The sequence below is a fragment of the Fusarium verticillioides genome, chromosome 2 (genome assembly GCF_000149555.1).
Source record: "Fusarium verticillioides 7600 chromosome 2, whole genome shotgun sequence".
NCBI classification, from domain to species: Eukaryota; Fungi; Ascomycota; class Sordariomycetes; order Hypocreales; family Nectriaceae; genus Fusarium; species Fusarium verticillioides.
The window spans coordinates 2,294,444-2,317,539 of record NC_031676.1 but is presented as its reverse complement, the minus strand read 5'-3'; the positions used below and the strand labels follow the sequence as shown (position 1 = coordinate 2,317,539).

The window sequence follows — 23,096 nt, the reverse complement described above, 5'->3', positions numbered from 1 at the left end:
GCTTCGACGGAACATGGCTGCGGGCTAGTTGCATTAGGGGAGTTCGGTAGTTTCCAATTCGCACTAATTGCGCGTCAACAATTTGCTCAATCATTTGCACCTGTCAGAAGTGATTTCGATTTGTATCGATAGTTGTAGATCTGGCGTCCAATGGTGGTTGCTTTTGGCGATCGAGTGTGGTCGGAAGAACGCCAGAGTCTTACTGAGTCTTACTTAACAAGCATAACGAAATGAAATGAAATGAAATGAAGCCAAGTCAATGGTCGGTAGCTCTCCGTAGTCAAGGTAGTCTGATAGTTCGTGATAGTCTTCACTTTGACAATGTATAGGGAGTCCGGCATCGTCTGAGTAAGTCTGGCCTGAGTCGTAGAGCGCATGGATACCCCTAGAAGGGTCTAACATCGATCAGACGGACGGGTGTACGCGAAAAAGATACATGTAAGATGAAGAAAAACAGCCGCGATTTCTGAGATGGATGGATGAAATTTGTTATTACCCTTGATCTTGGGCAGGTACGGAAGACAAAAAACCACGCGCCAGCGGGCGCAAAATCCGTACCTAACGCATACAACTGCCATTAGAGGCATGGTAAGTTAAGGGTCTCCCGGTGGAAAGGTGCCTACAGTACTAGTAAAACCGCACTTTCTAGAGTGCTGTTGCCATTCCCACTTTGTTACTTGCTCCGCCCCCGCCTTTTTTTTCCCACGCCCAGGACATCACTCCTGTTATTTTTGACTCTTTTTCCTCTACTGTCCCATTTCGCAATTCCCTTTTCTTTTCCGGGGTCTCTCTCTCTTTTTTTTTTCGGTTCCATTTCGACCTTGTTATTCCCTTGGGTTGATACATACTTCACTTTAAGAGGCTCTTTTACGCTCTGGCCCTACCGACGCGAATACAGTGCCTGCTCTCACTATATCCGCCACTGACTGCTCCCGCCAACCGTCTTTATCACTCGTTATCTACCTACCGTTGCGGCTGTTCCAATGCTTTTATATTGCCCAGGGCTAACGAATTCTCTGCCGTCTGGTCGCTCTACCCCAGCTACTGCCGCTACCGCTGCCCTGCCGCGGCTGCCCATATCCGGCCGTTATTTCCAGCGCCGCCCACTGCCATCAGCCGAGTTCCGGCAACATAAAATCATTTCCGCGTCAGTTTAAATCAGCAACCCGTATCAGCTCAGATTGGGATTCCAGTCATTATTCCCGGGGTCTTCCGCCTAAACCTAAAGTTATCCCCAGCCCAGAGCGATCAGAGCTCCAGCTCCAGCAATAGCTAAAGCTCCAGTCCCAGCTCCAGCTCCAGCTCTGGATCCAATCGAACTTCTTTTCGGTCCAGGTAAATCCCAGATCTCAGCCCCATTTTCTCTCAGATCCAGCTCCCACTCTCCAACGTCTAATTGACGCGCCTGTAATATCCTCAAAAAAGGCGCTCATTCACTGGACCGAATATTTTGGTGAACTTTGTATCATCGTCAATGGATCTATCACAGCGGGCGCTTCCGCGTCACACTCATCACCAACCACCACCATCTCTCTCAAATCCTTCGCCCTCGCATCTGCCGCCTCAACATGCTACGTCTACGTATAGTCCCGGTCCCGTTGCCTCGCATCCAACTCTCCCTCTTCCCGGAACTCACCCACCATCCTCGGCTTTGACACCGGGATCGGCCTCAACATCCCCTGCATCTATCTCCCACCGTTTACCTTCAGCATCAGCTTCGACGACATCAAGGCATCCTGCCGGCGATTATCTCCCTGACGCGGATGACCAAGACGCGCCGACACCTGTGGATGGAGAGGAACCTCCAAAAAAGAAGCAAAAGCGCAACAAACCAACTCTTTCATGCCATGAATGCGTAGAGCGCAAGACCAAGGTGGGACATTTCTATCCAATACATTTTCTCATGTTGTGTCGTGCTGTCTGCATATCATCTCACTCATTTCTACTCATGTTCCCCCATATGAGAAGAGCCCACTTTACCCCAACATTATGGCTCAGTGTGGATTTTGATCATCCCGAATCGCCTGAACATGCCCAATCACTCCCGCTCCTTTCCTTCTGTTGCGTGAGAGCCAGTTTAATTCGCTGGATAGATTACTAACATATTCAAAGTGTGACAGAGGCCGACCTCATTGTCTTGCTTGTAAGTGCACCTGGATGTTGTTTGGCTGGTTGCATACTAACTTTTAGCTAGGCATAAAACGACAAACTGAATGCCGATATGCCCATGTTGCAAACCTTCTCGAGTATGAAGCCTCCCGACTGAGTAACTATATGTTCTGGTTTAACAATCAAGCAGGGAGACCACCAGGTCAGCCGCCAATGGCCGCCGTATGACGAAACCCCCAAAGAAGAAGTCTGGTTCCAGTGGAAAATCCCCCATCCCAAATATTGCAGATAGGGGTATGTCGAATGATCCCAGGGCAACCTCGCGTGGCGCTGTTGCACTCTCCATCGGCCTTCTATCCAACGTCCCTTATTCCTTGCCTTCTGCAAGTAATGTTTTTGGTATCGGGTCTGAGCACCCATTTGCCAACTACTGGACCTGTGAAGGGGGCTTGCCGGAGGTTATCTCAGTGCTTCCAGACAAGATTCAAGCCGATATACTACTTAGCCGATACTTCGAATGCGTTGACCCTGTGTATCCCATGATACATCGCCAGACTTTTTACGCGGACTACGAACACTTCTGGCAGATGAATCAGCAAGAAAAGACCGATACAGATCCGTCCTTTATTGCATTAATCTTTGTCATGCTGGCCCTGGGAACTCAGTTTGTAACATCGACTACATCCCCTCAGGAGCGAAGGCAGACAGCAGAGTTCTATGCTTCGGCTAGCAACCAAGCTCTCCGTATCGCTTCATATCTCAGCAGTGCATCGTTAAGGTCAATCCAGGCTATGGTATTGCTGGTTTACTTCCTTATCAACGACAATCATGCCTCAGATGGATGGGCGTTTGCAGGTATTCTCATTCGGCAAGCTTATGCTATGGGTCTTCATAGGGATCCAAATATTGGTGGGTGACTGTTTTCTTTATTTGCTCTTTTGTTATACTGATTTCTTTCAGTGACTCCAAATGCCACCTTGTTCGAAAAGCAGCAGCGGCGTAAGGTCTGGCAAGCGGTACTTCTCCAAGATACTTTCTTGACCGTCTTACTCTCTCTGCCACCGTCTGCCACACATACAGATGTTTCTGTTGAAGATCTACTCGACGATGGCTCCTCGATTGCAAATAGCGACCCGACAGATACGGCATATATCCGAGGCTCTTGGACTTTGGCCAACTTGGTTCAGGAGACGATTTGCTCGCCAAGATCATTGGACCTACCAATCTGCACTACGGCAAGGCACAAGTCTAAGTTGATTGCTGACTTCCGAGCTGTTTACCGTTCATTCCCTGATGTCTTCCGGTCTTGGGATCCTGATAGTATCACGGCGCTCGCAAAAACTAATAAGAGGGTGGTTCGTCAGACCCTGTTCTTGACGAGCAACTACTTCCATAACTTGATGCTTGTTCACGCTTCCGAGAGCCCCGATGTTCCTGTCAACGTTCGTGGTACATTGGAGGCAGCACACGACGCCATTACAGCTTTCTTCCTTCTTTTCACCCTTCTTGAGATAGAAGCACGTGTTTGGTGGGTGTTCAATCACCGAGCTTTCTTGGAGGCGCTCTGTATCGGAAATGTCCTGAAGGAGGCTGCTCGAGAACCAGGTGGTACAGATATGATGGCAAGAGATCCTCTCCTTGTCAGGGCAAAAGCTGATATCAGTGAGTCTTGATGCCTTTGTTGTTCCTGGCCTCCCTGCTAACATATCAACAGCACGCATGATCCAGATCATGCAGGTTATGGGCGAAGACTCTGAGGTAGCGAGGACTCGAGTGCAGGTTTTGAGTGACTTTCTGGTATGAGTGAGGCAGTGGTCTGTTTGTATAAAAGTGATCTGGTTGACGACTGAATGAGACGTGAAGCATATTCAGGGGTAGCATTGGTTTAGCACGTCAGCAGATATCTAGCAAGGCATGTACATACCGAAGGCCATATTGTTTGATATTTAAGCTGCGAGTTTTGAATGCATGCTAGAAGATAAATAGAGCTTATCACAATATATGCATACTAGAAAGAGTATTATAAGGCTTCTTGGCTGTTCTGTGATGTTGTTTTTGTTTGAATTTCCTGGGATATATGTCCAATGAATGAACTATCCAAGTTGTCAGTAAGAACAAGCAAGAGGAAGGAAACATCATGGTAATGATTTGTTGGGTGTCTTGAAAATATTGAGGGCATTGCCATATTCAAATATTGCCAAGACAATCAAGGCAAGGGAATTGCCGATGCCGTTATGCACCACTCACGACACCAAAGACTCGGCCGGGGGCTGAAGGATGGACTCGTCAGCTCATGGTTAGTGATTGGTCACTCGCTTAAAGTGTGGGTTGATTGATTGCGTCGCCCGACCCTTTCAAGATAAGGTCGTCAGCCAGGCTAGACTCAACAGGGCTTCAGAGCTGTTTCAGTGCCCAAGCCTTGGGGCGCTACAGGGCAATTACAGGGCCTGTTTTGGGAGGCATCCGCGTGGCCAGGCTCCCACATCCCGTCTAGTCGCGTGGGCTTTTTCGCTCTCATTTCCATGGGCATGTCATCACCTCGACTCAGCTCGTTTCGTATTTGCTCTTAATTCTTTTTTCTCCTTCTTTGAATTATCGATCCTTTCCCTCCTTGTCTCATTTTCGTATCATTCTGCCTTGAGCTTCTTTGTAGCGTGGCTGCCTGCGTTATATCCCCTGCTCTGCCGTGCAAGAGGGGTTTTTGCAGTTGATACTGCTCAGTGTTTTACGATACCTAACAAGAGATATTCTCAACTTTCATACCTCACTATGCGCGGCCTTGCTCAGGCTGCCATGGTGCTAGCACCGACGTTGGTGTTGGCCCATGGACCTCATCATCCTCCTCCTCCGCCGCCGCCGCCACCTCCTCCCATGGGATTTCTCCCCTCAGCTCTCGATGTCACACCCTCAGCCTTTGTCACAGTCAAGCTCCCCTTGAGCGAATCCGAATCATATTCTCTGGTCCGTCTTTGTGACATGGTTACAATCCCATGAGCTAACATGTAATAGACACTACGATTCGATGTGGAGGAATCAGAAGAAGTCTGTGGTCCCGCCAGTATCACCCTCAATGGCGAACCCCTCAAGCAAGACGCCAAGGGTCGCGGGGTCGGGTCTTTCCTCATCAACAATGAGACCACTATTTCAGCAGACTGGGATTTCGAATGCTTTGGTCCCAAAGAATTCCCCTTCGGCCAGTCTATGCGCTTCAATGTCAAGGCTCTCGACGACATGGCTCTTACAGAGGAATCTTCCTTCTGGATGACTTTCAAGCAGACCGCACCAGTGCGAATCTCCGATGTTGGAAACGCCGCCTATGTCTGGAGTCTGTCGATGCCTTTCAGCAAGGACAAGGAGTCCTCCTCTGACGACAAATCCACCTCAACACCACCCCCCATCTGGGAGTACCCCGACCGCGAGTTCCAGGACCCCGAGGAGGAACTTCAGGTTGAGCTTATGGAACTGAATGCTTTGCACAAGCAGATTCTTCAGCTTGAGGAACTAGTGAAGGAGAGAGAGGCATCTGTTGCTAAGAAGCTGGGCAAGCAGTATCCTCCCCCACCCCCCTCGACTATGAAGAAGATCAAGCAGTGTGATGGCGTGCAGTGTGTTCTGCACACTGTTGGTGAGGAGGTGCGACACTCGGCTCACAGATTCTACGATAGCATATTTGGACACCGTCCACATCACCATGGCCCGCACGGTCCTCACCATGGCCCTCATCATGGAAACGGTACTCACCGGGGCCCTCATCCTCCTCATCATGGACCTCCTCACCCACCACCGCCTCCTCACCATGGTCGCCCTCCCTTCCCCTTCCCTGGAGGCCACCCGCCCCCTCCGATGTGCGCCCCTTGCCCCTGCGATCCACGCCATGGAAACCCTCCTCCCCCTCCTCCTCCACCCCCTCCTCATCACGGAGGGAAGCCTCATCACGGAGGTAAGCCTCATCACGGTCGGCCTGAGCATGGCCATGGTGGTTTCGGTGCTGAAGGTCATGAGGGCCACCCCCCTCCACCTGTAAGTCTAATGCTCCAACCAGAAATTGAACTCGTTCCGCTAACTACTCCTCAGCCTCCTCACCATCCCATCATTGTCATCCTCGGAATTGTGACCATTGCTCTCGCCCTTTTTTGTGCTATTGCCATCGCCTACATTCACCGCCGTGTAGCGCGTCTCAGCCCCGAGGCTCGTCGTGCTATCCGCCGGGCATTCCGCCAAACTCGCGACGAGCGTCGTAAGAACTCTGCTCTGAAGGCTGCTTATCGAGCCTTTGTCACCCGATGGATTGAGAACGAGGATGATGAGAAGGAGGCTATGCTAAACGGTGAGCGACGCCGACGATCATCTTCCTGCAGTAGCGTTACCATGGAAGAGGAGATTGCCTCCTTCCGTGAGGCTGCTCAAATGGTTGAGGGCATCGTCGCTGCTGAGGAGGGCCAGCATAGCCATGCCCGTTCTTATAGCTACGCTGCAGGTCCGCCTGTTCCTCCCTGTGCCTCACACCACACTGCTGCCACAGCATACCCTGGCTTCATGGAGACGGATGACAACCTTCCTGCCTACGACGATGATGAGCGTGATTCGTCGGTTGTAGCAGATGGATGCCGATACACTCCTGGCAGCTCCGATTATACCCCTTCGAACTCCGGGTCCAATGCCAGCGATGTCCTGGGGGACACCAAGAACTAAATTAGACTCAATGATCTTGGGCAGGCATGAATGATTTTCTTTGTATATTACTATGATACACCAGATTTCCTTGTTTTGAATTTATGCGCATCAGATGTGGGATATTGGGAATTGTATTTACAAATAGCAAACGCTCCCGCTCAATAGAAGCTATAGCAATCTACCTAATACCACAACTTGAAACATGCATCTTTATAATACCCTCTTGTGCTTGATCTATTTTCCTTGTGTTTATCCACCCCTCAGGGAGCAAGAAAACATGAGACTTTAGAAGAGGGTCCCTAGATAAATTCAATGAAGACTCACCTAAACTTGGACTAAATTGCCTAAGCCTTTTCGTCACTCTGGATAAAGCTCTCAAGTTTTCTTACCTCCCCTGCCGCGCATGCTCCTTTTGTGTGTCACCCGAATATGAACTCTTCGTAATTTTTCGCAATCTTTTTGACGCCTTCATCAAGGTTCCAGCCCTTGACCTCACAAACATGCCGGTACATGTCTTCCAATGCACTATCCATTTGTTCGCCGGCAATGTGAAGATCACTCTCCACTAGGATGCTGTCGTCAGGCAGGGCCCGTAGTACATCGTCGGTCTTATTCCGGGTAGCATCAGTACTCAAGTTGACAGCTGTTGACAGCGAGACAAATATACGAGCTGGAATCGTTCGGTTCAGATACTGCCTCAATACTTCAACACTAGCGCTGAATGAATGTAGGCATATTCGAGGAGGGTACGGCTTCTCACTACCGTCGTCGTCCTCGTCTGAAAAGTCCTCAGCACCCGATGCCACAAGACGCCGCTTGCGTCGTGTTATAACCTCCCGCTCATGGCCCTTCCATGTTGCCGCAAGCGTCTCATGTAAGATGCCATGGGCTTGTACGCCATGCACACTAACAGCTCTGCCAGTTTTTGCAGCAAGACGAAGCTGTGCGGCAAGAACATCACGCTGGTGCTCTATTTTCACCCTATAAGGGCTGAGCTGTCGGCCCTCACGGCCCCCTGGTGTGAGTGTTGGATCTCTCTCGATATGGTTCGATGGCAGCCAAGGTTCAGGTAGACGAAAGGCCTTATCAAGGCCGATCTCGCCAACAAGAGCATGAGGGTTAGTGGATAGACGGGATTCGGTTGCATTGAGAAATGAGCTTATTGCGACAGGGAAAGGAAGAGAAGCAACAAAGTCTGGTGAGGGCACTGGTTGTAGAACGGCGTTATAATGTGCTTGTTTGGCGGCATTGTCAGTCTCGGGCCCGGAGGTGGGCTGGAATGTCGGAGTGTCGGCCGAGTCGTCGTAGAGTAGATGGGAAAACCATGGATGCCACCCAAAGGAGGGAATAGCACAGGTACTCGATGCTTCCGAGTTTTCTTGCAAAAGTGATTTGAGATCCGGGTTGCAATGGTTGCTAGTGACATCCATAACGAGGTCCTGGTCCTGGGCACGTGTTGCCATGACGGTCAAAGCTGATGCACGCATAGAGGGTATATCTGTTATCGAAGCCATTGTATCTGTTGGATGGCAGTGGGCGTCGCATATTGGCAGATGCCAGGGGAATGGAGGTTGATCGCCTGCAAACTCTGGCTTTGACTGCTGAGGCACATCATAGTTATGGGAGTGGGTGTGTTGACACATGTTGTGTTGGTATCTGGTAGTCTAATGGTAGCCCAGTGTCAAAGTGGTGCCGAGATAGCAGATTTTTAAATTGGAACTTCAGAAGGGGTATATGTACACAGAAGCACACAAGATTGTTACTTTCAACGGCCAAGGTCTCGAAGGCTTGAGGCTATGAAAGACAACAAATTTGAGTGATGTCAGCGGGGGAAGTTGATGTGGATCATGATGGGGACAGGCATTATCGAGGCTCCAAGTGGGGTTAACTTATGATGAGATCGCTCGATACACTAATACAGTATGAACGTATCCTAAGAAGCATTCAATTAATCTGTGGTAGTTTAGTTTTCATCTAGCGAATATAAGAGGCTGAACTTCGAGTTTACAAGTATATTTCGTCTGCCTCGGCTTGTAATCACTCATGTGACGTGTGTGGTTGATGTTGGTTACCGATGAGCTTCAGTGGCTGTAAGTTGCAGCCCGGACAGTTTTTAGTACAACCACCGATTCCAGGGTCCTTTTGTGTTGCGGTCGATCCTCACTGGGCGCAGATACTCGGATGTTCAATGCAGTCAATCAGTTATTGATGTATCAGCATTGGGATAGGTAGAGATTTGATACTGTAAGTGTATTGAAAGACTCGTCATGATGTGCAATCATGCCTTATCGTTGCATTCCACCACTGACGTTGCTTTATCTGTACAGTTTGGTAGGTATCATTGACCCTCCTTCTGCCCCGCAACATGAAGCTTCCTCCTACCGTTTACTATCACTTGCATCTCTTCCTGGTGCAGGTTCCCCGCCCGATCCTTCCCCGTGGCTTGTCGCGTTGCCATACGACAGTCACCTCAGACACCATTAAATGGGCAAGTGCGGTATGCAAACCGACCTAAGCCAAGCCAGGCCAAAGCAAGCCACCATTCACATGTGATCGCCTCCTCCAAGTGTAATCATCCTCACCTTAGACCTCCATCGCTTTCCTTTACCTTTGGGTAGCCTTCTCCTCTTTTCTTCCCATCTCCCGAGATACATATAATTACGGCTTCTACTTTGCTTCAGCTACAACTCGATGCAACCCCGTAGAGTCACATTCACCGCACACCGACGCTCCATTCTCGCCGGCTCAAGCACCTAACCCCTCCGCGGCGCATCTTTTATAGCTCCCCGGAAACAATCCATCCTATCACGGCTTTGGGGGAGATGTCGACGCATATCTCGTCCTAGAGCGGCATCCATCCATTCTATGTACATATCGGTACTCTACACCAACTACCTTAGTCGCCCTCCTCTTGGTTATCTTTCTTCTTCCTCTTCCTTCTTATCCTTTCATTTCCACATCTTTCTCCTCATAACCCGTGCCTCCATCTGTAACCACTAATTACACCGTCGACAACCTCCACGACTCTATACACACAGCACTCTTCGAAGCTGTTGTGGTCATGTGCTGCTAGTCTCGTTCTGTAACACCATCAATATGGCAATCCTCAATCCTGTGTACGCCTTCGTCGTGCCCTTCCTGTTTGTTGTCACGGTTCCGCTCGCTGTCTTCGCTGGTATCACAACTACTATCGCTTTCTCTGTTCTCATCCTCCGAGTTCTGGCTGTGTATCTCGACGTTGCTCTCTCTTTCGTTCCTCATTATTTGGGTGGACGTAAGACTCGCCCTTACCATCCAAATACTTATCATCCTCACCATCAAGTTCTCGAACCGGCACCTGCGGCACTCTATACCAATCCTGTACCTGCTTCTGCTGGTTCAGCAGCATTTGAGTCCTCTTTGCGACGTCGCCGACATAGAAGAAGCTCCAGTGCTCTATCCACGGCAGGCACTACCACTCCAATCAGCGAAAAGGGACTCGGCTTGCTGCCAAGCATTGGTCCAGAGCGAGACTTCGAAGGTATTGGTGGCTGGCGTCTGGGCGGTGACGATGAAACATGGACTACCATAAACTCACGACTTGAACTTCCTGACAAGCAACACCATGGGCGAAATCATCATCGTTCCCCATCTGGTGGCCCTACGACACCTGGAGAAGGCGGGTATCTTATGATGAAGGCTCGCAACCGAAGCCCCGGAGCAAAACGCTTAGCATCTCCTAATAGCTCTCGTACAAGAACACCTTCTGGCCCACGGATCGCTTTTGCAAACAAGTCATTCCTTGACAGTTACTTTCCAAGTCTCAAAACTTCTCCAAAAGGACCAAAAAAACTCCCGACTCAGGGTGTCGTGGATGCGTAAGACCGACTCGGACTTGTTGCGCTATCGTGTAAACTATTCTAATGATCTAATGAAAATTTGTGGTTAAGGTGGGAAATGGCATGAGGGCCAAAAGTGTCACAATTAAATGTTAATATGGGGGTTTCCATTGGCGTTTGAGCGAGAATTTGTCAATTATCTGGATTTATGATGATGCACAAATAAGATATCAGTGATGTTTCGAAAGAAAACGGCAAAGGCGAATTTCAATCTGCCATTACTCGTTTATTGAAATGATACAATGGTAGCAATGTACTATTCCTGGTATCTGCAACGCCTCCAACGCCAACCCAGCGTAAATACATTATCGTGATAACATTGGTCAAACAAAAGAAGGGATTTTCTTCTTAGAGAGTCTGCCAGAAGTAGTTTGCGTAAAAGAATCGCGAGAACTTCTTATCCATGTTGACAACATGCACGTCCCCTTTGCGATCATTCCGAATAACAGCCTTGGACCACTCACCGTCCCTCTCGTCCCTCTCAATGTCGATGCCCAGGCTTCTATACACCTTGAGCCTCAGCAGAACCTCGTCATCAACTGGGTCTCTGCGTCGGGCATTAGCTGCCGCATCGCCCTCCACGCCCTGAAGCTCCAGCTCGCGAAGACGAGCCTTGAGGTCAGCGGCCGTTAGAGCAAGGCGTTCAGCGTCAGTTTCAGCATCAGCAGCAGCTTTGGCGGTACGAAATTTCAATGTGTCTAGACGTGCGATGTTGGACGCGTGATCTGCTGACGAGTGGGACGCAACGAGATCGTCATGTCGCGATGTGTGTGTTGCGAGCTGACGAGAGAGCTTCTTCAGTGAGGACTCCGCCTCACGAACGCGAAGATCGCGAGCTTGTTGGAGTGTCGAAAGTGACTCTGTAACACGAGAGACGGCAAGTTTGTCTGGTGCGATGTTGAAGTTTTCGATAGTATGATGAATAAGCTGGGTTTGTGAGCTTAGATAAAAGGGGCTACAGGAGTAAGTACTTACAGTCGCGGGTTCTTCGGAGAGCAACATATTTGTGGCTTATCTCAAGTTCTAGACTCAGATGTGGAAGATTTTGTGTCAATAACAGCTGTGACACGCAGTTCGTCTACAGTCTTAAACGGTGATGATGGTGAACTTGGTGTTTTGCCAATGAAGGGCTAAACACGTTCCCGTCGTCACGACGACAATCAAAGCTTATCTTATCAGCAACCACTTCCCCCCCCCCCCCCACCTTATTTACCCGAGCTTCCCCCGTCAACCGCACATCGTCATCGGGCCCGCCACAGCCAGGCAAAGGTGAAGCCGAAAAGAGCTACCTCTGAATAGCACGTGCAACCTCCATTACGCTACGTTTGCCATTCCACCTCGAAAGCCTCTTGATCCTGACCAAGATAATCGATACTAAGACTCCTGTTTCTCCTATACAAAATACACCTTCACGTTCTTTGCCGTCGAAGACCTGTTCTCTCAGAATGGTAACCGAACTACCATGTGAGTTTTAAACTGCATGACGATATTCTAGCTTATACTGATAGCCTCGCTAGATGCTCTCGATGCTGAGACGTTAGTCCTTTGCTTTGAACATACGACTATTTCTATATCCTGACTGACGGCGACAGACCGCTAAATGCCTCTGAGCTCAATGTACTAAAAGCGCAATATGAGCGCGAGGGTGAGATGGTTGGCATCCAGACCAAGTTCAACTACGCCTGGGTAACCATCCTGCGTCTTAAACTACGAGCTATCGCACTAACTGAATCTCAGGGCCTCGTCAAGTCCAACCAGCGAAACGACCAGCAGCTCGGTGTGCGCCTTCTCTCGGATATCTTCCGCATCTCCCCCGAACGTCGCCGCGAATGTCTCTACTATCTTGCCCTTGGCAACTACAAGCTCGGCAACTACGGCGAAGCGCGTCGTTACAACGACCTCCTTCTTGACAAGGAGCCTGCCAACCTTCAAGCATCCAACCTACGCCAACTGATCGATGACAAGGTTGCCCGCGAGGGGCTGATGGGTGTCGCTATTCTGAGTGGTGTTGGTGTTGCGGCCGGTGTGGTAGGAGCATTTATCCTGAGGAATGCTAGGAAGAGGTAGATGACGGTATTGCTAAGGAGGAAAACGTTTAGGGACATATATTGCATGGGCGGTTTCTGGGACACTTTACTCACTCCTCACTATAACCTCTGGATTGGGCCCTCTTGGAGTCTTCACATTATGAGATAAGTTATGCTTGTACTACAAAATGAAGCGACCATTATTACATACGTTAAGCCATTTTATATAAGTTTATGATTAATCACCCTAATTCCATCACGATAATAAGGTGGAGGACAACAGGACATCAGCTGTTGGAAAGTCACTTTCGATGAGGCAGCACAATTTGCCAGATGTCTTACTACGTGATGATTTTCACATGTTAACGTCAGACAAATGTGTTGAAACAAGAAACCTAGACAAATAAAACAATGTTAAGGAAACCAAGAACAAGCCAGCTAAGAAACAAACCAAAGAGACAACGCATCGCCATCTAGGGAATATCATCTGTCGAGACATAAATGACCATCCTTGTCTCAACAAATGTACGGCTAAAATACAATAAGCTGCTGCTCGACAACGTCCTTGGCATCACCCATCTGATCCTTTGTAATATCATCCATGACCAAGGCACCATTAAGCCCGAGGGAAAAGAAAGGGGTATCCGAAGGCAGAGTGTGTGAGCAGAGCAACAAGGTAATGTAGGCAAAGCACAAGGAGACAGCATGTCACCCTAAAAAGATATGGCGAACCAGATGCATAAAACATATTAGCATCTAAAACGTCTCTCTCAGCGAGAAGCGCTCAGATTGAAACGCCTTTCGCCAGTTTCCCTGCTGTTCTTCTCTCCAAAAGGTATTCTCATGTGACAGATTAGAGGTGAGACCAACAGGTTCTCAGGTTTGGTTTGACTCAAAGCGTGGTTAGAGAAAAACGCTTGCATGCAACTTGAAGTCATACCGAGACTCCTGCAAAGCCATATAGTCTGCATCTCCCGTCTTGCATGACTATTCTTCATAAATGACTTTTGTTCCGTCTCCATACGACAATCATTCCATGTGGCATATGTGATGTGATGTGATTAGGAGACAATGTTTTGTTTCTTAATTAAAAAAGGTGAGAGAAAGAGGCGACAAAGAAACGAGAATCGAATACAACGAGGGGCGTCGAGCTGGTATTGTATGGGCATCATGGGTACTCAGACATGGATAACGAAGGAGTGAAAGAATCCGCAAATCGTGAAGAGGCTGGAAGTTTAGCGAAGAGAGAAACCCTTTCGCTTGCCTTCCTTCTCTAGTGGCCGTCCGCTTTCGACGCGCTGCTTCTTGTCCTCGAGCTCCAGTCGTTGGCGGTCGAGTTGCTCCTTCATCTCCTTGTGGCGGGCGTACAGTTCCTCTTCGGATTGCTTGAGCTTGCTCTCCTTCTCTGCTACCTTCTGTTGGAAGACCATCTTCATCTCGGCCTCCATCTTGGCTAGCTTCTGCTCGTGCAGGGCACGCTCCTCCTCCTGCTTGACAGCAGGGTTGACCTCCTTGAAAACGCTGGGGTCTTGCGACACGCCCATGGCGAGCAGCTTGTCAGTACGGTAGTTCTCGTAGAGTTGGTTGTTGGTGTGCTCCTTGAGCTCCTCCATGTGTGTTCGAATGAGCATTTGTCGAAGCTTGACAAAATCGCAGTGCTCCTCGTTATCGACCTCAATGATACCCCAAGGGTATGCGCGACCGCGAATCTTGCGACCATCGGCGCTTGTGATCTCGTTGTTGGCACCAACAACAGCGAAGGGAACCTTGGACATGATCTCGTTGTTCTCAGCGATCGTCTCCTCATCATCAAGCTCGTATCGAGGTCCCTCGAAGATCTGGATGCCATGATGCTTGATATCGGCGAGAATCTTGATTGGTTAGTAATTGAACAAAAGATGGTAAGCAAGCAACTCACTCGTGACTTGAAGGCAGCAATCTCCTCGTCGGTAAGGGTATCAGCCTTAGCGATAACGGGGATCAGGTTGACCTTGGTATGGAGTCGGCGCATGACCTCAATGTCAAGAGGCTTCAGGGAGTGGCCGGTGGGTTGAATAAAGAAGACACATGCGTGAATACGGTTGTCAACAATGTTCATGCGGTTAACCTTGTTCTCAGCATCCAAGTAAGAGTCGAATCGCTGCTCGATGTTGTCGACGATAGGGCGCCAGGACTCGTCGTTGTTGACGAAATCGCCGAAGCCTGGTGTATCGACAACGGTCAGGCGGAGACGAACACCTGCCTCCTCAATGTCGGCACTAATGGACTGGATAGTAACAGTCTTGGGAATAATGTCGAGGCTAGGTCCCTTGCGCTCCTTGGGGGGGTACAGGGAGGTGTTGAACAGAGTGTTGACGAGAGTAGACTTGCCCAAGCCAGACTCACCTAGATTAGTGTCAGTCAAGATCGTACATTTCAATCACCTTGCACATACCAACAACCATCACGTTGAAGTTGAATCCTTTACGAACACTCTTTCGGTGCCATTGGTTGGGTAGGTTAGCAAAACCGACATAGCCAGTAAGCTTTCTACGGACAATGTTTCTGTTGTCCGTCGGGGGAGGTGCCTGGGATGGAACTACATGACCAGTCAGTACGGGAACATGAATTCGTGTAAAAGATAAACCTACCGTTGGCGGGCGAGGCAGAAGGAGCCAACGCTGGAGATTCGCTGCCGGGAGAAGCTATATTAAGGCACATGTTAGCATCCAATGCAGCCACTGATATTGAAACTTATGCTGTTAGAGCTAGAGACACAAGGAGGAGCCTGACTCGGTGAATAATCCGAACTTGTGTTGCGAGGGTTTCCCCTGGTAGAAGCCTCGACTGCGAGATAGTAATGATTGGGCTTCACATTGGCTATCTGTTCATCTCCAGCTGGCCCAATTGTTGCAGAATAGACATATAGTTCGTCGAATGACACTGGCTTCATAGGGCTTAATGTCGGCGGATCCTGGAAATCCACGTCAAGCATACTGCGATAGTGGCGTACTGTCGAGGGTCGAGGGGAGGAAGAAGAAGATAGGCTTTTATCGTCTTGGCTCAATGGAAAACTAATAGTTCGCTTGAAATCCCGCGATGGCTTTGGCGATGATCCGGCGAGAGGTGTAGTCGCCATAAACGTGAGATTTCTATCAAAATGCACGCTGCGAGTGCGAGCCTTGACGTGTTGTATCAAGTCGAATGTCATGATCGAATTTCAGGGTTGGAAGTGCTGATTCTCAACGAGGAATGCTGTCAGGACCAAAAAGGGGGCTAAGATAGACCCAAGAAATTGTAGATGATTCACAAACGAATGTCGTCGAGCTTATCGGAAATCGATGGGTTGCACGGGATGAAGTTCAAGATCTTGTCGAGCTCCCGGAAAACAGATCATCCACGAGGTCGAGTTCGGAGGCTCTTTCCATGGTCTCTACCTGTCGCTTGTGCCATGTGGTCTGACACGAGCGTGCATAAAAAGAAAGAATCATCTTACCCATATTGAATTATCAAGAACGGTCGAGTTGAAAAGGCTCGTAGGAAAGTGCGTGTTTCTAAGTTGAAAGTTGATGGTTAGCTACGTCAGGGGAAAGGCCAGCTAGATAGCTACACGAGCTTGGTGGAGTTGTCTCGAGGGAGACAACGAGAAGGGCCAAACGACAGCTGACAATCTTCGGACGGGAAACAAGCGTAATGTGACGACGAGTGTTCAGTCGAAGAGATATCGAGCTGATTGGGGGCGCTCCTTCTCGAAATCGTGATCGGGCAGTAAGGAGTGGGACGAGGACAGCTACTCACGGAAATACCAGAAGACGCGTGTCAATGAGCGTCGCAACGAGTGAATACGAAGAATAGAAGGCGGCCTCGGGTTTATCAACACGGGACCTACTCTCACGCACGATAAAAGGCGATCGAGAGAAGAGTAGCAATGATGAGGCTAGAAACGGGGGGGTAGGGGGAAAAAGAGAGAAAGTAAAGTGAAGGAGAAGGATGGGAAATTTTGGAGGTGACAAGCGGACCAAACAAGGAGACGAAATTCTGATGTGCTGTGCTGTTCTCCCAGCAGACCAGCCTTTTGGGCAGACAGCCGTGCTGCAGCAAAAGGGGTTTAGACGAGCTAGTCCAAGTTGAGGGCCGTGTGGGTCTCCCAACTTACATGATCCAGGGGGCAGGCTCTGGAGATTTAGCGGACAGGGTCGCTGAGAGCCTGCTGTCGAACCTCGAAGGGTGCTGCCTCAGCGCTTGTGATTGGTTCAAAAGGCACGGGTCCAATTAACGGCTCGGGACAGGGGTCATTGAATGGTAAAATGGGAGATTGGGGAGGGAGAGCTCTAGCTTCACCTCAAGCAAATTACCTACTGCATCTTGGCTATCGGCATATACGTACCTGTATCATGTCGTAAGCCGCCCTGCGGCCATACAATTGACTCTCAATACAGCCTCTACTAAGTTAGAGCCTCTATCTGAATATTTGAGATCATTTGAATTACCGGTGATGGCCTACAAATGTCTAGATGTGGCCGGACCTCCTTACATCGGTCCATTCCCCAGGCAAGCTTGGTGCTCACCTGAGGTACCTAGGTTGTTTCTAAAAGGGGAATGCTACTCTAAGTACCTGTTCCTAGCTCGCTTGTGCTTCAAGTGTCGATAATCATTCTCATGCTGCACGTTGCCTTAGGTATTGATAGGGGTTATTCTCTCCTATCTGGGGAATTGTTCGATAGCTACGGAGTACGGAGTAGAGTTGATTGCTACTTTAATCTCTCCCATGTGTCATGTGTCTTTGATCTACGGTGTTTTTTTGTTTTTTGTTTTTTTCATTTCCTGATCATTGGCGCCTCTCTTGCGGCATAGCTCAGAACAATCATAATTGGACTTTATCAGAGACAGATTCCAAGACATACGCAGATCAACCGTTTCTGGAAGAGGTCAGGGTATCTTCTCCCTTCTCTCTCATGGTAAGAATACTGGCCTGATATTGGATCACGGGATGGCCATGTTGTAAACTATTTATTTATTCCTATTTTAGCATTGCCCACTCGCCGTCAAGTACGGTTGCGCCTCAACCGCTCCCACGTCTGTGTCCCTCGTTTATTGGTTTCCCTTCCTCCTCGTCAAAACATCAAACATCCGGTCCATTCAAGGTGTTCTCTCTGTGGGTCCAGAATCAATTACCGTCCACTGTGTTCTAGCTTCTCTTCAGTTGCTATATTGGGTGTGCAAGCCACTAACTTTTTTCATTCACAGAAGGGCATGACAAAGAATTCTACAGGACTGGCATGCAGATACTTGAAACCAATAGGCTTCTGCATGCTGATATGCCGACCTATGACTGTGAGACTGCATAAAACTTGCAAGAGTTCACTGCATCTGCCCGTAAAACAATTATAATACCCAATGTAGGTATCTAGTTGAAATCATTAAGTATCCTACACGCTACCACCTCCATGTCCTTCCCTTGCATGTACAACACGAGCGTATACACTCGTACAGTTCAAATTTCATATAAAGGGGTGTGAAAAGGAGGTACTCCGTATGCAACATGTAATTGCATTCCAGGCAAATGTCCCTGGTCCAAACGAGAAGTCATGTTAAGTAGTGACGGCCTGTGAAACGTTTCGTGTTAAACAAAGATTTCATGCAATTACTTAAAGCAGTGAGTGCATGGAAGCTCTGGCAATACAATTCAATTTAGTAATATACCGCTATGTTTATCATTTCTAGGTCTATTTCACGTATTTCTAGACTCTGGTAATTGCATCCATAACGTCGAAGCGCTCAATGGTTCATATGTGCAGTATTGCAACTGTATTTACTGTAGATAAAATCATAGTCACTGAGAGCGTACTAATAGCATCTAGCCTGCTCTTATCATGGCCGAGTAGTCTCTGAATAAGGCTGGCTAAATATCTGCTAAGATGTTGCAAGGTGCAAGAATAGGGTTATGTAAGGCTTTGGGTTTGCTTGTGATCAACAGACATACCAGTGTAGGGTAGGAGAGCCGGCTTCAAGTTCAACTTTACTGACGAAAGTTGGTAACATCCAACGTCAGGATTCGAGGATTCTAACACGTATGATATCGCAGCATTACTAAGGACAGGCAGAAAAATACGCGGAATGTAAACTGTTTCTTTCAGAAGTAGGATATTGTATCTATACACTATTACACCCCACACCGTCTTCTAAATGTCAAGGAAGTACCAAAACCCTTCGATGCCTGTTTCAGTCAAGATACACACCACATTTTCGCTTCTAGTAAAGGTATAGTACACTGCTGGGAAGAGCTGCCCAGACTTTGACGGCTCAAATTTATAGCATGATCAAATAATCTCAGTCATCTTAAGCGAGGCCAGCCTGCTGGCTTGCAAAGAATCGTTTCGACTCCGCACATCTCTCGCTCTTACATCCAGGACATCGAAGACCCATCTGCTTCGAGCAAGCCTGACCTGCTGCCAGGTGCTCCTTGGCAATGTCGGCGAGAGCTTGAATAAAGACAGGACTGCCGTTCAGAGACTCAACCCGCTTGACAGTTTCGGGGTGACCACTGTCGCCGATGACTTCTTGATCCAACTCATATAAAGTTTCAATATGGTCGGATGTGAAAGCGATGGGGATAAGCACCAGATCCTTCTGACCCTTGGATATGTAGTGCTCTACACTGTCCGAGGTTTGAGGTCCTAACCAGGCCGACGGGCCGACCTGAGACTGCCAGCACAGTCGGTAAGGGTTGGAGAAACCGAGGCGCTGCATGACAGCGTAGACAGTGGCCGCAACTTCAGCAGGGTAAGGATCACCTTGATAATGTCAGTATCTGTTACGAATATACGTGACTGAGCAACAAACCTCGGTTAACGACAGACATGGGCAGACTATGCGCAGAGAAGAGCAGCACAACATCCTTCCTTCGCTCCTCAGGGTATTCCGCAAGCTTAGTCTCGATGTTTTGGGCAAAAGCCTCGACCAATCCACTGTGGTTAGGCCAACGGTCGATTACACTCCAGGTAATGGTACCGTCACCGGACTCCTTGTTGGTCTTGCCTTCAAGCCGGTGCCTCCACTTCCATAGCTCGTTCAAGCTACTACCTGTTGTTGAGCACGAGTACTGAGGATATTGTGTGAATGCGACAGCGCGGCCACCTTTTCCATTTCCAAAGCCGTCCTTCAACAGCTGCTCGTACATTTCCTCGGTCAATGGGTCCGCGTATCGAAAAGCGACGTAGGGCTTGTGAGGCGCAGTCTCGGGCGAGATCTTGTCCAAGATCTTACACATCTCGGCGTTTTGGTATTCAGACCACTTTCGGATTGGTGATCCTCCACCGATGGCAGAGTATTGCTTGATGATTTTGGGTGTTCGCCTCTTCGAAATCAATGGACCGAGATAGTTTTGTAGAGGGCCGAGAGGAATTAGATCGCCGTCGGCCTGTGGTGGTTGTCAATAAAATACATGATCCGGGGGTCTCGGTGTTTTGTTCATGACTTACAAAAAGACGGCTCAAAAAGGCGCCAACCTCATCGGTAGTCGAAGGTCCTCCCATGTTGAGGAAGACCATAGCCGTAGGGCCCTTCGATCCAGTAGCATCTTGAGTGACAGGATGGACGGGAGTGGCTAGATATCGCTTCTGAGTAGCGATTTGGGGTAGCGCAAGTCGATGCGAACTGGCCTGTGAAATGCTCTTGCAGAGCTGGCCTCCAGATCTTCGTAGAGCCATTGTCGATGAACTGTCACTGACTTCAAGAGACAAGGCGTGGGAGGGGAAAGAAATTCCAATTTATTGATCAATTGGAAGTGGTGCGAGGTTTGGAATCATAAAAACAGCTGAGGGGTGTAAAGAAATCTTATGTCACTACGTACATGCAACTAGTGCCGACGGCGATGATGCACGCATCTCCATGGGCTCCGGGATCGCCAACAACGCATCATATCGGGATTTTGCCCAGGCTTGGCTGCTAGGAGCGACTTACTTGACTAGCAGAACTTCTGCTGTGCAAGAGGTACTACTAAACATGACATCGCCAACCAATCACGTAATTGGTAATCGCTCTGAACAGCGCGCACGTGAGCTCGCGACAGGCAGCGCGTCGGATCTTGTCATTAACTCGCGTTTGCCTAAAGCTATGACCCGCTAGTATGAGATCTCTCACTAGCTCTTAAAGTCAAGCCGACCCTGGGATGAGATTGATCGGTTTTCACTAAGAGCAACAGACATCAATCGTATCAATATGGCCGATAAACAGCCTTGGCGAAAAGAAGACGAAGATGAGGAGGAGCAAGAACTCGATGAGAACGTGAGTTGATCGAACATTGGCACTCACCTCAGCTCTATATTGATCCACCCATAGAACTACAAGGCACAGAAAGACGCCATCTTGCTTGCAATCGATGTCAGCAAATCTATGTTAGAGCCACCGCCGCCTTCGGATTCCAAAAAGGCAGATCGCGACAGCCCTGTCCAGGCGGCATTAAAATGCGCCTATCATCTCATGGAGCAACGCATCATTTCTAACCCCAAGGACATGATGGGCATTCTTCTTTTTGGAACGAAGAAATCAAAATTCCAGGGCTCTGTAGATGGTCGCAGTGGTCTAGGTTACCCTCATTGTTATCTATTCACTGATCTCGACGTGCCTGCGGCAGAAGATGTCCAGGCACTCAAAACCCTTGTGGAAGATGGGGAGGATGAAGATGAGGTACTGATACCTTCGGATGAGCCTGTCAGCATGTCGAATGTGCTATTCTGCGCGAATCAAATCTTCACAACAAAGGCTGCGAACTTCGGCAGTCGTCGTTTGTTTATAGTAACTGACAACGACAATCCCCACGCATCTGACAAACAGGTCAAGTCCGCTGCAGCGGTACGAGCCAAGGATCTGTACGACCTTGGGATCCTGATAGATCTATTCCCTATCTCTCGTGGAGACGAGAAATTCGACCTCCACAAGTTTTATGATGTAAGAATCGGTCTGGAGATACCAGGGACCAAGCTAACACGCAAAGGATGTTATCTATCGTGACCCTCTTGGAGAGGCGAACATGACAGAAGTCCGAACATCGAAATCTGGAGACGGACTGACCTTGCTCAACTCGCTCATCTCAAATGTCAATTCCAAACAAACTGCAAAGAGAGCCCTGTTCTCAAATTTGCCATTCGAGATTGCTCCTGGGCTACGCATCTCAGTGAAGGGGTACAATATTGTTCATCGTCAGACACCAGCACGCACTTGCTACATTTGGTTGGACGGTGAAAAGCCGCAAATTGCTACAAGTGAAACTACGCGAATTGCGGAGGATAGCGCCAGGACAGTTGAAAAAGCGGAGATAAAGAAGGCGTACAAGTTTGGCGGCGAGTACGTCTACTTCTCCCCTGACGAACAGAAGTCACTGAAGGATTTCGGATCACCCATCATTCGTATCATCGGCTTCAAACCGCGCAGTTTGCTTCCCGTATGGGCAAGCACTAAGAAGTCCACATTCATCTTCCCCAGCGAAGAAGATTATGTTGGTTCGACCAGAGTTTTCACAGCACTCTGGCAGAAACTTCTCAAGGATGACAGAATGGGTGTCGCCTGGTGTATCACTCGTGCTAATGCGCAGCCAATGTTGGCCGCCATCATACCGTCTAGAGAGCGGTCTGATGATAGCTCGGGAACGCCGTATCTCCCTGCTGGGCTTTGGATCTACCCTCTACCCTTCCAAGACGACCTGAGAAATATCAACCCACCAAATGAAGTGCTGCGAAGTTCTGGAGAGCTTACGACGCAGATGCGGACTATCATCCAGCAACTCCAACTGCCAAAGGCTATGTACGATCCATTTAAATACCCCAACCCCGCGTTACAGTGGCACTACAGAATTCTTCAGGCTCTTGCTTTGGAGGAAGAGGTACCCGAGAAGGCAGACGATGCAACGGAGCCAAAATACAAAGCGATCAGTAAACGAGCAGGCGGCTACTTGGAAGAATGGTCTGAATCTCTCGAAGAAGAGTCTGGTAAAGTTGCAAACAAGAGATCGACAAAGCGTGAGACGGACGATGAAGACATGGAGAGACCAGTGAAGAAATCGAGAGGCTCGTCAGAGAAGGCAACTGGTTCTTCATTCAGTATGGCTCAATTGAAAGCCGCGATCGAAGGTGGGACTATTCAAAAAATGACTGTCGTTCAGCTCAAAGATATACTAGCTACTAAGGGTTTGAGTACTGCCGGACGAAAGGTTGAATTGATCGAGAGAATCGAGGAATGGATAGAGGAAAGCTCATGAGACTGAGGTCGAAGGGCAAAATAGAGCGCATTATCAGTGATTTACATGAAGAATGGTTGGCCGGCGGAATGGGCGTTTATGATGATTTGAAGGGGCATTGTTTATCAAGCTGCGAGTACTTGATCATATTGAATCAAAACACTGAGGGAATTACCCCGCTCGTTTGTTTCTTAT

General features: G+C 48.8%; 9 protein-coding genes across 10 annotated transcripts; 5 read left to right on the top strand and 4 right to left on the bottom strand.

Moving 5' to 3' along the window:
- The first annotated feature begins 706 nt into the window (after window positions 1–706).
- On the top strand, window positions 707–4,130 carry FVEG_04228 (hypothetical protein). 2 transcript variants are annotated; one of them, XM_018892003.1, is made up of 6 exons: window positions 707–1,873; window positions 2,113–2,143; window positions 2,195–2,246; window positions 2,300–3,018; window positions 3,070–3,771; window positions 3,824–4,130. In XM_018892003.1, the coding sequence occupies exons 1-6, from the start codon at window positions 1,475–1,477 to the stop codon at window positions 3,910–3,912; spliced, it is 1,992 nt and encodes a 663-aa protein (XP_018748609.1). In that variant the 5' UTR covers window positions 707–1,474; the 3' UTR covers window positions 3,913–4,130. The 2 variants fall into 2 exon arrangements, with proteins under 2 accessions (XP_018748609.1, XP_018748610.1); XM_018892004.1 differs by lacking the exon at window positions 3,824–4,130 and having other exon boundaries at window positions 3,070–3,804.
- Window positions 4,131–4,548: 418 nt separating this feature from the next.
- Window positions 4,549–7,056, top strand: FVEG_04229 (hypothetical protein). The gene is made up of 3 exons (XM_018892005.1): window positions 4,549–5,070; window positions 5,119–6,129; window positions 6,184–7,056. The coding sequence occupies exons 1-3, from the start codon at window positions 4,879–4,881 to the stop codon at window positions 6,799–6,801; spliced, it is 1,821 nt and encodes a 606-aa protein (XP_018748611.1). The 5' UTR covers window positions 4,549–4,878; the 3' UTR covers window positions 6,802–7,056.
- On the bottom strand, window positions 6,820–8,608 carry FVEG_04230 (hypothetical protein). Its single transcript, XM_018892006.1, has one exon. It carries the CDS (start codon window positions 8,424–8,426, stop codon window positions 7,203–7,205), a length of 1,224 nt encoding a protein of 407 aa, XP_018748612.1. The 5' UTR covers window positions 8,427–8,608; the 3' UTR covers window positions 6,820–7,202.
- Window positions 8,609–9,342: 734 nt separating this feature from the next.
- FVEG_15432 (hypothetical protein) lies at window positions 9,343–10,926 on the top strand. Its single transcript, XM_018904555.1, has one exon. It carries the CDS (start codon window positions 9,880–9,882, stop codon window positions 10,642–10,644), a length of 765 nt encoding a protein of 254 aa, XP_018748613.1. The 5' UTR covers window positions 9,343–9,879; the 3' UTR covers window positions 10,645–10,926.
- FVEG_15433 (kinetochore protein SPC24) lies at window positions 10,761–11,780 on the bottom strand. The gene is made up of 2 exons (XM_018904556.1): window positions 11,637–11,780; window positions 10,761–11,588 (listed from the first exon to the last, which is right to left on the bottom strand). The coding sequence occupies exons 1-2, from the start codon at window positions 11,661–11,663 to the stop codon at window positions 11,010–11,012; spliced, it is 606 nt and encodes a 201-aa protein (XP_018748614.1). The 5' UTR covers window positions 11,664–11,780; the 3' UTR covers window positions 10,761–11,009.
- A 101-nt stretch (window positions 11,781–11,881) lies between these two features.
- On the top strand, window positions 11,882–12,969 carry FVEG_04232 (mitochondria fission 1 protein). Its single transcript, XM_018892007.1, has 3 exons — window positions 11,882–12,125; window positions 12,179–12,347; window positions 12,399–12,969. Exons 2-3 carry the CDS (start codon window positions 12,312–12,314, stop codon window positions 12,726–12,728), a joined length of 366 nt encoding a protein of 121 aa, XP_018748615.1. The 5' UTR covers window positions 11,882–12,125; window positions 12,179–12,311; the 3' UTR covers window positions 12,729–12,969.
- Window positions 12,825–16,700, bottom strand: FVEG_04233 (peanut-like protein 1 (cell division control like protein 1)). Its single transcript, XM_018892008.1, has 6 exons — window positions 16,466–16,700; window positions 16,164–16,221; window positions 15,319–15,372; window positions 15,123–15,266; window positions 14,607–15,073; window positions 12,825–14,559 (listed from the first exon to the last, which is right to left on the bottom strand). The coding sequence occupies exons 2-6, from the start codon at window positions 16,165–16,167 to the stop codon at window positions 13,924–13,926; spliced, it is 1,305 nt and encodes a 434-aa protein (XP_018748616.1). The 5' UTR covers window positions 16,168–16,221; window positions 16,466–16,700; the 3' UTR covers window positions 12,825–13,923.
- A 2,076-nt stretch (window positions 16,701–18,776) lies between these two features.
- FVEG_04234 (ferrochelatase) lies at window positions 18,777–20,586 on the bottom strand. The gene is made up of 3 exons (XM_018892009.1): window positions 20,149–20,586; window positions 19,511–20,087; window positions 18,777–19,461 (listed from the first exon to the last, which is right to left on the bottom strand). The coding sequence occupies exons 1-3, from the start codon at window positions 20,374–20,376 to the stop codon at window positions 19,007–19,009; spliced, it is 1,260 nt and encodes a 419-aa protein (XP_018748617.1). The 5' UTR covers window positions 20,377–20,586; the 3' UTR covers window positions 18,777–19,006.
- A 207-nt stretch (window positions 20,587–20,793) lies between these two features.
- On the top strand, window positions 20,794–23,080 carry FVEG_04235 (ATP-dependent DNA helicase 2 subunit 1). Its single transcript, XM_018892010.1, has 3 exons — window positions 20,794–20,953; window positions 21,008–21,616; window positions 21,663–23,080. The coding sequence occupies exons 1-3, from the start codon at window positions 20,888–20,890 to the stop codon at window positions 22,920–22,922; spliced, it is 1,935 nt and encodes a 644-aa protein (XP_018748618.1). The 5' UTR covers window positions 20,794–20,887; the 3' UTR covers window positions 22,923–23,080.
- The last annotated feature ends 16 nt before the right edge of the window (window positions 23,081–23,096 follow it).

Bases quoted from the DNA above. Each gene is read 5' to 3' on its own strand.
- FVEG_04233 (XM_018892008.1), bottom strand. The intron at 15,267-15,318 runs GTAGGTTTATCT...CTGGTCATGTAG, and splicing joins TTCTGCCTCGCCCGCCAACG to TTCCATCCCAGGCACCTCCC. The intron at 15,074-15,122 runs GTATGTGCAAGG...ACACTAATCTAG, and splicing joins CTTCAACGTGATGGTTGTTG to GTGAGTCTGGCTTGGGCAAG.
- FVEG_04228 (XM_018892003.1), top strand. From the start codon at position 1,475: ATGGATCTATCACAGCGGGCGCTTCCGCGTCACACTCATCACCAACCA. The intron at 2,247-2,299 runs GTATGAAGCCTC...ACAATCAAGCAG, and splicing joins CATGTTGCAAACCTTCTCGA to GGAGACCACCAGGTCAGCCG. The intron at 3,772-3,823 runs GTGAGTCTTGAT...ACATATCAACAG, and splicing joins CAGGGCAAAAGCTGATATCA to CACGCATGATCCAGATCATG.
- FVEG_04229 (XM_018892005.1), top strand. From the start codon at position 4,879: ATGCGCGGCCTTGCTCAGGCTGCCATGGTGCTAGCACCGACGTTGGTG. The intron at 5,071-5,118 runs GTCCGTCTTTGT...AACATGTAATAG, and splicing joins AATCCGAATCATATTCTCTG to ACACTACGATTCGATGTGGA. The intron at 6,130-6,183 runs GTAAGTCTAATG...ACTACTCCTCAG, and splicing joins AGGGCCACCCCCCTCCACCT to CCTCCTCACCATCCCATCAT.
- FVEG_04230 (XM_018892006.1), bottom strand. From the start codon at position 8,426: ATGTGTCAACACACCCACTCCCATAACTATGATGTGCCTCAGCAGTCA.
- FVEG_04232 (XM_018892007.1), top strand. From the start codon at position 12,312: ATGGTTGGCATCCAGACCAAGTTCAACTACGCCTGG. The intron at 12,348-12,398 runs GTAACCATCCTG...ACTGAATCTCAG, and splicing joins CCAAGTTCAACTACGCCTGG to GGCCTCGTCAAGTCCAACCA.
- FVEG_15433 (XM_018904556.1), bottom strand. From the start codon at position 11,663: ATGTTGCTCTCCGAAGAACCCGCGACT. The intron at 11,589-11,636 runs GTAAGTACTTAC...TCACAAACCCAG, and splicing joins TCTCCGAAGAACCCGCGACT to CTTATTCATCATACTATCGA.
- FVEG_04234 (XM_018892009.1), bottom strand. From the start codon at position 20,376: ATGGCTCTACGAAGATCTGGAGGCCAGCTCTGCAAGAGCATTTCACAG. The intron at 20,088-20,148 runs GTAAGTCATGAA...CAACCACCACAG, and splicing joins CCTTTTTGAGCCGTCTTTTT to GCCGACGGCGATCTAATTCC. The intron at 19,462-19,510 runs GTTTGTTGCTCA...GACATTATCAAG, and splicing joins CATGTCTGTCGTTAACCGAG to GTGATCCTTACCCTGCTGAA.
- FVEG_15432 (XM_018904555.1), top strand. From the start codon at position 9,880: ATGGCAATCCTCAATCCTGTGTACGCCTTCGTCGTGCCCTTCCTGTTT.
- FVEG_04235 (XM_018892010.1), top strand. From the start codon at position 20,888: ATGGCCGATAAACAGCCTTGGCGAAAAGAAGACGAAGATGAGGAGGAG. The intron at 20,954-21,007 runs GTGAGTTGATCG...ATCCACCCATAG, and splicing joins AGCAAGAACTCGATGAGAAC to AACTACAAGGCACAGAAAGA. The intron at 21,617-21,662 runs GTAAGAATCGGT...TAACACGCAAAG, and splicing joins ACCTCCACAAGTTTTATGAT to GATGTTATCTATCGTGACCC.